This window comes from Toxorhynchites rutilus, chromosome 2 (genome assembly GCF_029784135.1).
Source record: "Toxorhynchites rutilus septentrionalis strain SRP chromosome 2, ASM2978413v1, whole genome shotgun sequence".
Lineage (NCBI taxonomy): Eukaryota > Metazoa > Arthropoda > Insecta > Diptera > Culicidae > Toxorhynchites > Toxorhynchites rutilus.
The window spans coordinates 39,502,251-39,519,859 of NC_073745.1; the positions used below are offsets into that span (position 1 = coordinate 39,502,251).

At 39.6% G+C, this 17,609-nt stretch overlaps 1 protein-coding gene across 1 annotated transcript in view; it reads left to right on the forward strand.

Moving 5' to 3' along the window:
* LOC129765680 (zinc finger protein 709-like) overlaps positions 1 to 17,609 on the forward strand; it is a 67,738-nt gene that overhangs the window by 28,091 nt on the left and 22,038 nt on the right. The window contains exons 15-16 of the mRNA XM_055766091.1: positions 10,401 to 10,550; positions 12,409 to 12,652. Of these exons, the coding sequence (XP_055622066.1) occupies positions 10,401 to 10,550; positions 12,409 to 12,652 (394 nt within the window). The remainder of the gene's footprint in view (positions 1 to 10,400; positions 10,551 to 12,408; positions 12,653 to 17,609) is intronic.

Consider the following 17,609-nt stretch of genomic DNA (forward strand, 5'->3'; position numbering starts at 1 on the left):
AAATGTGGAAATATCTAATCGTTACTGAAAATAATCTGCCAGTTCCTCTGGGAATTTAAAATTACATTCATATGAAAGAGTTTATTTTAATGTTTTCTATCCATGTAACACTGTGACCAAATACATTAGGTTTTGTGATTTTTCAATCAATCGCAATACACAGGATAGCTTCTGAAGATTATTCTTCCCCATCAGTAGGATATTTCCGTATCCAATATTGGATGCATAAAACCTTGTGCCTCCAACGTAACGCTCTCGTTTTCGAAGTTCTCCAAATATTCATTCATTCAGAATGAATTCAGATTCAACTTCATACAAATGATCTCTAAATCAACGATAGTCCTACGTCACCCTTGCGGTTATACCATAGATATAACCCATTCCTGTTTTTGACGTAGAACTACGTCTTTCATTAAGGGTGCCAAATCAGAAAACAGGTCACGTTTTTATGAAATAAAGTTAACGTTAATAACTATTTTTGCCGCGAACGGATTTTGGCGATTTACATACTAAAGAAATCAGAAATTCCGTAAGATTTGTTTAATATGCTAAACATTAGAATCCCTTGGTTTGGAAATGGTTAAAATTCATGAAAACTTTAAGCGTTTCTATTTTCCCATACATTTGTTCTATCCATATGTTTGCTTTCCCGAGCAGAGCTGTCAATAACGAGCAACTTATCGATGACTAACGGAGGGGAAATCGTAGGATTCAAAGTCTCCGTGAGCAAAGGAAAAGTAGAAGAATGAAGGGGAATACTTGCCTAGAGTATAAACAGTGGATCTCGCTGAGACAAACTTTCATTCGGCATCGGACTGTTGAGCAATCCAGTTCACTTTGCTTTCGCTGCGCTTCGATCTAAGATTGGACCCCACCAGTGGTAATCCAACTTGGATATCGTCGTTTGGTTTATCTGTTTTTCGCGTTATTCGTATCGTGTGTTTTTTTCCGAGTCATAAATTGGACGCTTCGCGTAGTGTGTGATGAGTAAGAAGAAGAGGAATGCAGGCTCGAGCCCTGCAAAAAAAAGTCACAGGAGGGTTGTGTCCGAGACACGACCGCATAGTTGACGTAGGATTCCGTTGGGCTATATGTTGTTTTAGATATGTTTGAAGAATTACATTGTGAAACTCTTCGATAATGATTTGGTGGCCCGGAATAGGGCCGTTTTGTCTGGTTATTAGGTATTGTTTGTTCACAACCGAGTGATGATGATAGAAGGATGGTGATTAGTCATTGGATGGTGCGTATCAAGATAGAAGATGCCAAAGTAGAATGAGATATGATGAAAGCTGCCCTTTGTGGCTCTGAACGAGATAGACCCGTGTTATGTATGGATGAAATGAAGAAAAAACTCATCAATGTAATATATGATAATTATCGTTATCGAACACAATTATCAATTTTTCTCACCATTAAAAAAAGTGTTACTTTATTATAGAGAAAATATATATTTGAAATGGAAAAGGTAATTTCATTTATAATTTTAACTTTCTGAGTGTTTATTCAATTCATTTTTATTTTCGTTTCAAACCCAACGGAACACGGAACTCCTTTATTATTCCAATTTTTCTCGATGCATGAACTTTCTTTGGGAGAAAAAAAATTTACAAGAAAAAAGTTTTACAATGCATAATCGGTCATTGATATGAAATTTCACGAAGCAAACAACATAAAAAGTTCTAAATTTAAATTTAATTTATATTCTATCAAACATAAGTTCTATTCAGTTCATTTGATGTTTCAATTCGTGAAATTTCATATTAATGACTGATTATGCATTGTAACACTTCTAGCACAAGTGTAAGTTCATCAATCCATCGAAAGATTCTTATTGGAACGAAAATAAAAAAAAATCGTTAATCGCTCCCAACTTATTCGCCAGCACATTTTTTCCCTTGTTGGGTGTGAACCACTGCGTCCATTAGTTTGAGCTATTGTGGTATGCCCCATTTTTTGTACTACGCTTCAAGCTTATCTACTGCTTATTGATGAAGAAGTAGACTGAAAGCTATAGCGAGATAGGTGCCAATCAGGAATAATCTGTTTGATAAAATTTATAGTCCTGATCGGCGACACAGACCAAACTTCCTTGGGCTTCAGAATAGCCTTATCAAGGTGTTGAGGTCTGCGTCTTGTTAGTGCTCCGCATTTGCAGAGCAAATGTTCCGAGGTTTCGCTTTCGGCATTACAAAAGCTACAAATATCATCTTGCACTAAACCTATGTTTTTGAGATGGTATTTACTCGGACAGCCAGCACATATGCAATCAGCAATGCCCACGCTAGTCACAATGAGCACTATCCATTTGTGCGCATCGTTTGTTAAACTTTCTACCACGAGGGTATTCATATGCTGATTTCAGGCAGCTTGATTTTAATGTCTCTGTTAGGGAACACACTCCGGTGGGAACAAAAGTTCCCTTTAACTTGATGTATTTGTATTTGATTTATTGGATGATTTCTCCGTATCTTCAATTTCGAACAATTAAAACGAGGTATTTCCGTTTGGAGATTTTTCGATTGTTTGATAGTTAGTTTCGTATGATATATTATTTCATCCATTGTGATAAATTGTTATGGAGTGCTCAGATCGATTGATATAATATTATATATTCTTCTTCTTCTTAAATGGCGTTAACGTTCCCTATGGAACTTTTGCCGTCTCAACGTATGCATTAACTAGCGTCATTTATTAATGCTTAGTTGAGATTTCTTAAGCCAAATAACACGCCTTGAATATATTCCGAGGGGCAAGCTCTAGAATACGCGTGACCACAGTGCAAGTCGAAAGAGATTTCTTTGACGAAAAATCCCCCGGCCAGGACGGGAGTCGAACCCGAACACCGGCATGATAATGTGAGACGCTAACCACTCGGCCACGGGTGCACTATATTATATATATATTATATATTATAAATATTTCGTAAAGCCATCAGGAAACAACTAAACAATAATTGTAAGTACATGAGCCGCCGCAATTTCGAATAATCAGGACTGGGTATTTCCGTTAGGATAGAGGTTGAGATAGTTAGATTTTTTTATAGTTTTCATGACATATATTATTTTATTCAATGTAAAAAATTGTTATGGAGTGCCAATATCGATTGACGCAAAAATCTCATCAATCCATCATGAAATGACTGAGCAATAACCGTTTGAAATTGGACAATTTTCACGATGTGCTCGATTTTCGATTTTCAATTAGTACCCCCATATGTTCCCGAAAGACGTAATCCTACGTCAAAAAAATCAATACATTTGAATTTTATCAATTCAAAACTGCTTTCGGGCCTGCTAGTTCGATGGGAGATTAATCTGCCTCCCTAAATGAATATTGCTCATGGCGTCGCTTGGTGCCGCCGAAAACAGACTCGTTTGCTGAGGAGTATTGAGCGACAATGAAAATGTCTTTCTAAAGGTAGGTCGAGAAAGAGTATAAACTAGTTTTCTTCGCAAGGGCCCTTCTCAGGGCTAAAGACGAATGAAATTAAAGTTTAAAGTCTCTATAATTCAAAAGAAGAAAAATATTGCTACCAGATGTCACGAACTTCGACATTTTTTGCTACTATGGTGCTACTCGTCCGTGTAGTTGGCGCAAAGACACCGCAAAAATATTATTTTATAGAATTCCTTCATACATTTGTCCTATATGGGCTGTGTATCGTTCGTTCTTGTTTTTGAAGGGACTTTAACCCAAAGGTCATTCGTTCCTAACGGGCTGTGTATGACTGGAGCGTTCCGTTATATACATGCATGCATATGTCCTTCGCTTCTTTTGCCAAATCCAGTAAAAGGTGGTTGATGAAACGTATGTTTTTGACGTGATACGTTCCATGTTAGTTGTTAGTAGAAAATGTAAAAATAAACAGTATTTTTGATCGGTTTTATATAGTTTTTGTGGTAAGTGGAAAACAGTAAAAAAATAAACTTTTTTGTTTCAAAACAAATTGATAGTCCTGAGAAGGTCTGGAATGGTTTAATGCGTTGTACGGAATCTGCTGCGTTTCAGTCGGATGTAGCAGTTTAGTTTTGGGAGCGGTAGCTTTTACGGATTCGCTGATGCTTTCCTTGACTTTGGCACCATCGGCTTCTGTGCGTCGATTTGCGAGGGTTTGATTGGCACCACCACGACGAGCTAAACGACGGATAGCGGGTGTGATACGATGCGATGTAATGCACTTCGCTCCTCTGCCTCCTTTGCCGCATCCAATTGTTGATGTGAAGTGAAGCGCACCAGCAATGCACACTAGATTTAATTCGATGCTCTCCGCTGCTTCCTCTTCTTTGCTCTCCTTTGCCGCACCGTATGGTGTTGGTTGATTTGTAGAGCACTGCACACTAGAAGCACAGATGTTTGCCGATCTGAGCGTTGAACGAGAATGAGAAATCCAAGGAAGGAAGGAAGGTATTGTATTATAGAGACTTTAAACTTTTGCAGTTCATTCGTCTCTAGCCTTGAGAAAGGCCCTTTGAAAACTCTACTCTACTTTACTCCAGCGCTACCACCTCCGCCCTCTTGCCTTGAGAAAGGCACTCGATCCCTCGCCGTCCAGCCCGTCCAGCAACGATGTTGTCCAGTCGGTGTCCACACAAAGAATGGAGAAAATGCTACCGTCCTTTTATATCAGTTGGTATGTGAGAAATAGGCGCCCCCCACTCGCTCGCCATGCAAATATTTGACTTATCGGGGAACGAAAGAAGCGAAGCAGACGAAAAAATAATGACGTCAATTTCGACCAATCAGTACCGTTTGGATAGGGGTTGAGATTTCTCAATTGTTCGATAGTTAATTACATGATATATATTATTTTATTCAAGGTGAAAAATTGTTATAGAGTGCCGCAATGTTTTGATGTAAAAATCCCATCAATCCGTCATGAAATGCAATACGCGTTTGAAATTGGACATTTTTCACGATGCGATCGATGTTCGTTTTTCCATTTGTACCCCAATATGTTCCCGAAAGACGTAATCCTACGTCAAAAATGAGTGGGTTATATTTATGATATAACCGCAAGGTTGACGTGGAACTACCTTAGCTTAGCAATCATTCGTTTGTATTGATTAAATTCTTGATTGAATGAAACAGTTTCCAAATTCAATTGAGTTCAATATATTTGCTCTGTGAGTGAAAAAAATGAACAAATGCCGTGTAAAGTCAATTCATTTATTGTGATTGATTGTTCTTCGTTACAAGTAAATTTAATGACGGACCTTTTACGTTTGGTATGATGACTAGAACAAAATATATGTACGGAAGAATTATCAAACGTTTGATGAACCAGCCTAAGGCTGAAAATCTTTCCAATAAAGACAAAAAAAAATTATCAAACGATTATTTTATTTTACATTTCCCTCTGAAGTTTACATCCCAAACTCGCAGTTTGCATTTATTTGCAGAGCCGATTTCCCCAGAAACCTCGGTTTTGAAGTCTGTGTTAGGGAAACACATTTCAATCGGAACAAAAATACATCCGATTTGTATGAATTCGCAATGCCGATTTCCCCACGCTTCATGGATTTGAAGTCTGTGTTAGGGAAACACATTCCAGTCGGAACAAAAATACCCCCGACTTGCATGAATTTGAAATACCGATTTCTCCAGGCACCTTGGTTTAGAAATCTCTATTAGGGAACACATTTCGGTGGGAACAAAAGCTCCCCCTACTTTCGTGTGTTCTTCTTCTTCTTTTTGGCTTTAAGAGGGTTTAAACTTTTCAGTTCAGGCGAGTAGGCTCTTTCGTGTGTTTGCAATGCCGATTTCGCTGCTTGGTTTTAAAGTCTGTGTTAGGGAACATTTTTCAATGAGAACAAAAGTCCCCTTATTTTCATGTATTTCCAATGCCGATTTCCCCAAGGCTGCTTGGTTTTGATGGCTGTGTTAGGGAAACCGTAAATCGGGCCAATCAAAACGATGCAGTTAGGGCGTTTAGATAACGCCTAATATTTTACAGTTATTCAATTGTTTATCTAATGAAAAACAACATTTTGTTAGTTGCGATAGATGCGTAGAAATATTCCCTATCAAGTGATGCAAACATCTCTCCTATCCAGTACGAAATGTTCGAGCTATAAGCATTCGAAATCTTTCATTTTTTCCTGCATGTTCTGTGTTTAGGTTTTCATTTTACCCTCCATATATTCCGGTTAGACGTAGTCCCACGTCAAAACGAACGCATTGCCAGGGGCAATAAAATTTCGAGGCAAGCGTCATCTAATGATGCACGCGATGTTGGTGCAGTGAAAAGCGCTCGCACTGAACCGAGCCCTCGCGAGTGGGACACCGCATCGAATAACAGCGGAGTAGGCGATTTCGGCGCGTCGGTCGAAAATGTAAACGCCGTTACCCAGGCAGCAACCAAAATCAAGCTCCCCCCACTGGTGGTGAAGGCGATCGCTCTTGACAAACTCATCAACGAATTCGCATTGATGGGTGTTACAGCAGAATACAAGCTGTGTGGCATAATTCAGTCTTTTTTCCAAGCAGTTAACATAGTTTGTTTTCCGTCATCATAAGGGCTTCGTTGGTGCCTTTGAGAATGCATCAATGCATTAAACTGACGTTGGCGAAGCAAGCGTTAAGGTTGTGCGCCGAAAAATTATTTGGGGAATATCAAGCATCTTGAATGTCTTACTGGAATGTTATAAGTTATTTGGGTTCGCGTGCCAGTCGCAAAACTGCCTTCAACTAGGATTGCATTTGCGCTAATATTGACCATAATGAAGCATTGCTACTGCTACTACTCGAAAAGGTTGTTATTAACAAACAGAGTTTATTTCACTTGTTTAGTCACCAAGAAAGTGAATGACGTTCTGGAATTTTGTATGTGATTAGGTTTCGCTTGCCAGTAGCAAAACTTCCTCCACTAAGGGTGACAGCTGCGCTTCTCTCGAGCATGAGAAAGTAATGAAACTTTTTTCGATGCCAGTAATATTAACAGAAGCGTTTCTTTTGAGAATAGCGTAAAATGATGAGAAGTATTTATATTCCTAGTAGTTTCAAGCCACCAATGTATGGCTCTGTATGCATACTATGGCGAGCGCTTATTTGGCGCTTGGTTTACGTTGTACGAACGATGCCTAGAGGTGCGATTCCTTTGAGGCAATACTAAATAATATGTAGCATGATATTTGATACTTGCAAGTGTTGTCATTGTTGTTGTTTCCATGATGTGCCAAAGATATATTGATGTAATTATGAGATGTGGAATAATGGTGCTGGTGCAACATGTATATAATCTAGTCTATTTAAATTGCGAAAAAGGCCACCGGAATAGCGTTCGAGGTATGAAATAAATTGCGACATACGATCAGCTAGTATATTGTTTTGCGAGGGCATGGATGAATCATCGATCAATTATCGTCAACTGATTCTACAATGAAAAATCCATTTCAGAGATTATTCTACTAAGCAGTTGTTTCTAAAATTTCACAACATCATAGAATAATATCCGAAGGTATGAACAAGCGACTTATATAAAATAACAGTGTAGTTCTACGTCAACAATGCGGTCGTATCTTGGACACAACCTCCTATAATTTTTTTGTATTTGAATTTCTGATGTTAGTTTTAACAAAAACAACTAATAAAACTTATGATCAGACTTAGCAGATCCTACACAATTCATATGCATTGAAAACTTCAATAAAATGACTGCTTATCAATGACTTTACGGGAAATTTGCTCTGGCTGCTCTAAATTGGGAGTTGTTGTTAACACAAAAATGGCTCAAAAATGAATTTTTTTTTTATTTTTTCGCGCTCAAAAAAATCAGGCATGTTGCTAGACATCAGAACAAGTTACCACATAAGGTTAGAAGTGATAATTTATTGTTAAAGAAGAAAAAAGACGGGTGGGTAATGTCGGGGACATAACCGGAGTGACGTAGGACTATACAAAGGGGACAGCTTTTGCTAAATATATATTTTAAATATATTGTTTTATTTTCTTCTCCTACGTGAATACCTATCTATCTACCTGAAAAAAGGATTAGTTTACTGTTTACTCTTTATGAACATGTTGGAGTTCTGAAAAGAACCTTTGCTGTTGTGTTTTTGCGTTTTTTTTTTTACAAACTTGATTCTTGATATTTTTCTGAAGGCGTTGTACTTAATCAATATTCAACGCCGGTCATATTTTGGCGTATGCACATATCGTACAATCAAAATGATGGCTATGATAGGGAATGCATAGTGGTCTTCAGCTCATTCACTATCATATATTTCACTATTGAGCACAATACCGTACCTTAAACTGTGGTTTCGGAAACGAATGAATTGTAAGATTTGTAGTCTCCGCAAACAATATAAATAAAAATGAAAAAGAACTGAGGTTTTGGAGACGAACTCTACAATCTGTCGAGAAAGAGACGAGCTATAAGCTTTCTGAAAAACCAACAGTGAATACAGGGACGGATGACCTTCGGATTAAAGTCCTTTAAAATAAGAACAGAGCAGCAGGAAATACATAGCTCATCATGTTGCTCCTTAGTTATTTTTCTATACAATGCAGATGTAACGTCAGTCAATTTTCAACATCAGTTATCAACCAAAGAAAGCAGTTCTTGCTACCGAGAAAATTCGTTGATGCCATCCTGCATACAATGTGTTGTAATTTGAAGCCACTTTGAATTCGGAAACCATGTATGGATTTGTGAAAACTGAATGATCAATTTAAAAGACCCCAACCACCAATTCAAAAACAAGCATAAACAAAATATTTCAGTTCATATTATATGTCATATTATGTCACTTTAGTATGCATTGGTATTGTGAATAACTTTTAATAACTCTTCTTTGAATGGTTTAATGGCCCTGAAAAGCGCCGTGTTTTACGGTGGCTGGTTTTGCCACCAAAGCAGTCTGTATAAACAAACTTTTTCATTTTTCTACCTGCTGCCGTTTTGCGATTGCGTTTACCACTCGCTGAAACTAGTTGCTGCCACCGAACCGAATGTGCTCTGTTCTGTAGGCGTGTTTACTTATTGTCGTGAGCAGCTTTGCAAGCCAACTCGAGCACTCCGGCGGCCGAAATTCTATAACCGCTATTAGGTATACTGGTGCTCCGGTACCAATCCGTTGATGCGATGTTATGTGAAATGATGCCATACAACCACACTGATTTACGGTTTGAAAGAGAATGATATATTTTTCAGCGGATCCGCGCGTTTTGAACTTTAGCGGTACACGCTCACAGGATAGAGACAAATCGGCAGACTCAGCCAAACGGGCGAGTCCAACGAGACGAACGAATGAGCGTTAAAAGACAGCGATGGCAAAAAAAATACATTCATACTGATTTTTACCTCCGACCGAGAAGGTCGTCTTTTTCAGCTCGGCGTTTTGGCGTTTTGGACAGCAGACTGGGACGTCTCCCGTTGGCAATTTGAGAAGGAGATCTATTTAAATTTTCACAGCGTGGAAGCAGAAGGCGAATCCGCGTTGACGGCATTGAGCTTCGTATTACGAAATGGGGGAGTAGGCATAATAGTATGGATTTGCGGAAGAAAAAAATACACTTTTAAAATCAAAATTATGAATGAAAATTATTTTTTCCAAATCAATTTAGTGCTCTATGTAAATGAAAATCACTTTTGCTTGCGAGTAGTGAAAAAATATCATACAAAAATTGTGTCTAAAGATAATGTTATATTATAATGGTAAGTTTTGGTGAGAATATCTGTAAATTCATAGAAAATAATTGAAACTGGGGTCAGACAAACGTATTTATAGTGGGCAAATAACGCAAAGAAAAAAATTTCATACATATTTTAACAAATTAAAACTGTCTTAGACCCGACTAATCTGATAGAGAATAGTTAGCCTCATACAAACTAATATCGTATCTAGATGTCGACACCATTCCGCCGTCAACGCGAATAGGAGAAGGCATCAGCTCGTTTCGACCGTGGAAAGCGGGCGCTTACCGGCTAGCCGGAAAAAGCGCGCGCTTTCGTGGCGTCACTGACGCTACCCTCATAGTGCCTCTTTTAGTGTTTAAAATTAAATAATACATAGCGTGAATATACGCAGACGAATTTCAACGGTGAAGTGATTAAACTGAAAGTGTATACGACTGAAAAATTTTAGTACGTTCTTCCCAGATTTTTCGCGTTACAGTGAATCAGATTTGGGCTTTTTCGTTTTTCTCCATTTAGTGTGTTAAGCGTTTTCTCGCACATATATCCGAATAGTGTCTTGTTAGATTTGTGCAAATCGAAATCATTCTGCCGGATATACCCAGGGTGTAGCTAGGCAATATCATGGCGTCCAGTAGCTCCGGGCCTCCGGGAGGCCGGGCTACAAACTTTTACCAAGGAAAGCCGACTCAACGTACCGCTCCAGAGTGGGCTGACCCTCTGAACGGTAATCTACAAATTTTACTCTTGCGTGCTACAGGAGATCATGTGTTACCATCCAATCCATTTGTTGTGAGTAAAACCATCACCAAATTCGTGAAAGATTTTAATAAAAACAACGCCCGACCATCAAAGGACGATAAGAAGAGAACGCAGTACATCTTAACGGCCAGAGACGAGGACACCATCGGTAAGCTCCTCTTAATAAATGAACTCATCGATAAAACACCTGTTGAGGTAATATATCATCCAACATTAAATCAACGCAAATGCGTTGTCACATGCCGTGAAGTGATTGAAATACCTGAATCAGTAATTCTCACTGAACTTCCGCCCAACAAGTGATCGAAGTTAAGCGGATCACTAGGAAGGAAAACAATATAGTTATCCCCACAGCTACCCTAATTCTGACCATCCGTGGGACAGTGATCCCAGAAATAATTTTATTTGGATTCCTTCGCATCGGGACTCGGAATTTTTACCCGAACCCGATGCAATGTTTCAAGTGCTTCCACTTTGGACATACGTCGAAACGATGCCAACGCGAGAATCCACTCTGTCGAAATTGCGGCAAAGAACATGGCACAGAAATCAAAACGTGTAACGATGTCGCCCACTGCATTAATTGCCAAGGGGACCACTCCTCTTCAAGCAGGAAGTGCCCAATATGGCTAAAAGAAAATAACATAACCAAGATTAGAATAGATCAAGGCATTTCATATAAACAAGCCAAGGATCTGTACAACATTAAAAATAATGGACCTTCATATTCAAGTGTTCTACAAGACAGGATAAATAATATTCAAAAACCGACTGCTAGCTGCAACAAGTGCAAATGTAGTTGCGTTTCAGCTGAAAACAGTCCGGCAACAAGTCGCGAAAGCACTCCATCCACAGTTGACACTACTATGTCCGAATCTGATACCTCGACCACCGAATCAGAATATGATTCCGATGTTTCAATGACAATATCTGAGGCCCCAAGGAAAACCAAGAGGAAGATATCTTCCAAAAACACATCTTCAGAAGAGCTAAAAACCTCAGAAGATGAACTTCGACAAAATAAAGAGAAACAAAGGAAGAAGACACGAAACAATCAGGAATCAAAGGAAACCACACCACAAAAAAACAACACACAAAACAACGCACCACACCACAACACACAAAACAGCAACACACATAACAACACACAAAACAACAACACACAAAACAACAACACACAAAACAACAACACACAGAACAACAACACACAAAATAACAAACAAAACAACAACAAACAAAACAAAAATGACAAGAGATCCGGAAAGAACAGCACCCCTTCCAAGGGTAAATAAGATCCACCAAACCCGCCAATACATTCACTCCAACGAACAAACTAGCCATTCAATGGAACATTCGAAGTCTCCAAAGAAATTTTCCGGAATTTAATTTATATTTTATAATCGGAATTTAATTTATATTTAATAATTTTATAAAATAATTTATAATTAATTAATTTATAAATATAATCCCACAATCATAGCTCTTCAAGAGACTATGACGCAGAAAAATTTTCACAAAGATTCTATCAAAGGTTACACCACTTATTTCAAAGAAGGACCCAACCCTTCATTCAACGGGGTTGCAACTTCAATAAAAATCGGCACCCCCCACAATTTTCTCCCCGTTAACACCGCTCTACAAGCAGTGGCAATACGCATAAACCTTCCGTTTCCAATCACAGTAGCCAGCATATACATTTCTCCTACGTCCGATGTGGCTCCTCTACGGGGTCAACTGGAACATCTTCTCAACCAACTTCCCTCCCCAGTTCTCCTTATGGGTGATTTCAATGCTCACTCGTATGCCTGGGGATGCTCATACCTCAATCGAAGAGGGTCCATTTTAGAGGATTTTCTCTCCGATAATACTCTCACTTTTCTGAACAACGGCCAACACACCAGAATCAATTCTGCTTCTGGCTCTTCTTCGGCCATAGATCTCACCATCGTATCCCCTCAACTTTGTTCAAAGCTTTCATGGAACACTCACGATGATTGCTGCAACAGCGATCATCTCCCAATATGTATTTCCCTTGGCCAACCTTCTCCAGAAGTTTCAACAAGGCCTAGATGGAAATTTGAATATGCAAACTGGGCTGGCTATCAATGTGACATTGAAAGCTGCCTCTCAGCCAAACCAGATCGGACACCCGAGGACTTTTCCCAAGCCGTCCTTGAGGTTGCAATACGACACATTCCTAGAACCAGCGGAAATCCTGGTAGAAAATGCGTCCCATGGTGGACACCTGAAGTAAATACAGCCATCAAAGACAGAAGAAAAGCCTTACGCAAGCTAAGAAAGGCCCACCCGGATAACCCATCTAAGCACACTCTGCTAGAGAAATTCCAAAGGGCTCGCAACAATGCTAGAGCTATTATTAAAACAGCCAAGCATAACAGCTGGATTAAATTTGTCAACGATATTAATCCTAACACGTCGTCAAAGGAATTATGGAGCAAAATTGGCAGACTTCATGGCAAAAAAAGGAACAATGAATACAACCTTCTAATTGCCGGTCATTATACAAATGATCGGAAAACTATAGCAGAGGCTTTCGGAGATTTCTTTGCCTCCACCTCATCCAACCAAAGCTTCGATACCACCTTCCAAACCCGCAAGGCAGAATGCGAAAAAATCCCCATTGATTTTAACACCGACGCAAATTTTGACTTCAACAAAACTATTTCCCTCAAAGAACTAGAATGGGCCTTAAACAAAACAACACGCGGCTCCACTGGACCAGATGACATCAGCTACCCAATGCTGAAAAACCTACCCTATCTTGGGAAAAAAGTTCTTTTAAAACTTTACAACAACGTATGGAACAGTGGAATTTTCCCAAATTGCTGGAAAGAGGGCCTAATGGTCTCTCTGCCTAAACCAGACAAGAATAATCACCTGCTGGACAACTTCCGTCCCATCACTCTTCTGAGTTGCGTCGGTAAAATCATGGAAAAAATTATCAACCGGCGCTTAACGACCTTTTTAGAGTCAAACAAGCTGCTCGACCCTAGACAATTTGCCTTCCGCGCGGGTAAAAGTACAGAAGACTGCCTCGTAGCTCTCGAAAAAGTCCTAAACGACGCCGCTGAAAGTAATCTGCACGCAGATGTTGTATCACTCGATCTTAGCAAGGCCTTCGATCGAGCATGGAGGTACCCAGTTCTGAAAAATCTTTTCAACGGGGGGGTTCGTGGTAGATTAGGCTTCTTCATCAAAGGGTTTCTGGAAAACAGAACCTTTAAAACAATCATCAACAATCACAAGTCTTCATTGAAAATTCTTGAAAACGGGTTTCCCCAAGGTTCAGTCCTTTCTCCAACACTATTCAATGTTGCCATGCAACCTATTTTTGAATTAATTCCCGACAGTATAAACATTTTTGTTTATGCTGATGATATCACTCTTGTTTCTGTCAGTGGCTTTGGTTTAGCACAGAGAAAGAGACTTCAAAGTACAATTGATTCCATACAAAACTGGGCCCAACACATAGGATTCCAATTTTCGCCAGAAAAATCCCGATTCATTCACATTGGCAAAACACTCAAAAAGAAATCCGTCCTAAAGCTTAATCAATCCGAAATCCCTCAGAAGAGAACACTCAGAATACTGGGTGTTACCTTCGATACCAGGCTTAACTTTTTACATCATGCTCAATTGGTCAAAAAAGCCGCCAGCAGGAAAATGAATATCCTCAAATCCATTACAGGAAGTTTATCCTCTGGACACAGAGAAACACTGCTTAAAATCATCAATATCTGGTTGATCCCCCAAATCCTTTACGGAGTAGGCATCTTCAGCCGTGGTGGGGACAGAGTACTCAACGCCATTGAACCCATCTACAACAAAGCAATAAAGCTAGCAACAGGAGCCTTCACCACAAGCCCCACTCTTGCTGTTATGGCGGAAAGTGGTCATCTGCCTTTCAAACACCTTGTAACAAGAATCATCACGGGCAAAGCCATCCGACAACTTTCACTTCCTGACAATGACCCCAATGCACCATCAGTAATTCGAGCTATAAATTGGTTCAAAGACCTCACGAACCAAGACCTTCCCGATATATGTGCACTTTCAACTGCCACGGGAAGAAAATGGAACGTCATACCGCCGAACGTGAATCTTGATCTTCTCAAGACTGTCCGTGCAGGCGACCCTCCACCAAAAATTAAAGCCTGCTTCAACCATCTCACGGCTACTCACTTTCAAAACAAACACCAGGTCTACACAGACGGTTCTGTTAACTCCGATGGAGTTGGGTGTGGAATTTTCGAGAACAGATACACCGGTAGCTTTTCTCTTCCACCGCAATGCTCCATCTTCAGTGCGGAAGCTTTTGCTCTATTAATAGCTACACAAGAGTGTACCCATGATCACCTTCCTACGGTAATTTTCTCCGATTCAGCTAGCTGTCTTCAAGACCTGCTCAGTGGAAACAGTAAACACCCATGGATAATACAGACAGAAGAGGCTGCTTCAGAAAAAAACATCTCCTACTGTTGGGTGCTAACCCGTCTTCGAATTGGACACACTTTTTTCACACACTCACACCTAATGAAGAAAACCGAAAGACCACTTTGCGCATGTAACTCAGCCCAAGTTTCAGTTAGGCATCTTCTACTAGAATGCCAACACACCAAAGATGCTCGTGTCCGACACAATATAGGTCAGAGTCTCCGAGACATTCTCAGTAGAGACGAGACACAGGAAACCAATTTGATTGCGTTTCTGAAAGAAACCGGCTTCTTTGGTAAAATCTAAAATACACTTTTATTTCAGTTAGTCACTTCACCGCCGCGTATGCATATACATGTAGATATAAGTAAATAAAATGTATATATGTATGCATGTACATGCGCATGCATGCACAGGTATGTACAAAATTACAAATCTAACAAAAATGGCGTATGTATGTGTATGCATCTATAAACATATAACATACAAAAATATTAAAACAAATAAAAATATATAAACATAAACATCTTCCATATATAACTCACAAATTAACTTTTTCCAGCATATGCAGCAGTACTATATAATCAAACAGCATACCTTTTAAACATATTATTATTTTATGTACTCAATTCTAACCACACTAATTCATACTTATCCAGCATTTTACTAACACCATTAAACTAACTACATTTATAAATCACCCAACATCACATCATTCCTTCCCACTCCATCCCACCCCTTCTCCTTACCTTTCCTTTCCTTTTCACCCGCCCCCCCACTCCCTCCCTTTCCCTTTGTTCTAGAGCTTGGTTCTACGATGCTTCGTCGCCGCTTTGGTACTAATTAATAACAATACAATTACGTTAAAGCTTATATTAAACATCTTATATGGCATAGGATCCTTTCCTGCCTTCGCCCGGTTTTACATCTGAACAGACAGGTCCGCTGAATATGGTTTTTTCTTCTTTTTCACCAGCCTCCTCAAGACTGGTGCTCAATGGCTCTTCTCAGAGCTAGAGGCGAATGAACTGAAAAGTTTAAACCCTCTTAAAGCCAAAAAGAAGAAGAAGAAGAAGAAGAAAATACATTCATTACGATTTGTTCGCTCGTTGGATTCAGATGCAGGCTATAAAAGGTCCTTTTCAGGATCACAAAATTATCTTTAATCTAAAGAGTTTATTGTTTTGTTATCACCCTATCTTGTTCGGCTAAACCTTTCTGTTTAGCGATTGCATTTGCCACTCGCCACAGCTTCCACAGTTGGAAAATTTCTTCCCATCCAGCTTGTGACATATTTTACAGTAAATTACATTCAATGGCACGTCGCATTACCACCACTCAGTATCGGATTGGAGGTAATTTTAACCTGTAATTGAACATTTGCGATGACAGTCCAAATAAATATGTCGCATTACAGGTCCGTCCAATTAGCTAAATGTAAATTACTGTACTTTAAATCTAGAAGCAATTTAACAATTGTTGAAAATTGAATAATCGGGAAAGTTCCCAACCATCAATAAGCTCAGAGCAACTGCCGAATTATCATACTCAAACAAATTATCTCCTGGCAAACAAATTATGAAAAAATCAATTTGTGTTTTATCATTATTTGGGATATTGTTTTAGAAAGCTATGAACTGTATTTCGTTAAATCTTTTTTTGGAAGGTTTAATGGCCCTGAAAAGCGCCGTGTTTTATGTAATGGTTCCAATTTAGAAAACTTAGTACTCGTGGTTTTGAAAAAAACCATTTCGAACGCCCTCGATGCCGTCTTGTTCTGGATTTGCCGCCAAAGCAGTTTGTATAAACTTTTTTCTTCTGCTACCTGCTGCCGTTTTGCGATTGCGTTTGCCACTCGCCACTCGCTGCAATTGCCTGTTGTTGTCTTGGTGTCCACGGAACCGATTGTGGTCTGTTCTGAATGCGGGTTTTCTTATCGTCGCGAGCAGCTTTGCCAGCTAACTCGATAACTTCGGCGGCCGAAACTATATATCGCCGGCTAGGTGGACTGGTGCACTGGTACTAACGCGCTCGGCCTAGCTACCCTTGCGGAACAATTGGCAGACCAACACGGTTCGAGCGGGATTTGGCCTTCCCTTCACTTTTCCTCTTTTGCCATGTCCAACCATGGCTGCTTGTGTTGGTTTGTTGATGTGATGTGATGCGAAACGATGTGGTGTACGATTTGGATGAGAATGATCGTTACGGAAGGAAGGAAGGAAGGTATTGTATTATAGAGACTTTAAACTTTTGCAGTTCATTCGTCTCTAGCCTTGAGAAAGGCCCTTTGAAAACTCTACTCTATTCTACTCCAGCGCTACCACCTCCGCCCTCTTGCCTTGAGAAAGGCACTCGATCCCTCGCCGTCCAGCCCGTCCAGCAACGATGTTGTCCAGTCGGTGTCCACACAAAGAATTATCGTTACGGCAGCAGAGCGGGGATTTTTAAGTTGTTGCCCGTTTTGGTCGGTACGATTTGAGGAGCATAAAATGGACCAATCAAAAATGGGCACGTAGTGCATTTGGGCAATGCTTGATGTTTCACAATTATTCAATTATTTATCTCAAGAAAAATGAAATGTTATTCGTTATGATAGATGTAGATATATTTCCTATCAATTGATGCAAAACCCTTTGCGATCTATTGGGAAATGCTCGAGTTATAAGCGTTCCAAATCTTGCATTTTTTCCTACTTGTTCAGTGCCTAGATTTTCATTTCACCCCCTATATCTTCCGGTTAGACGTAGTCCTA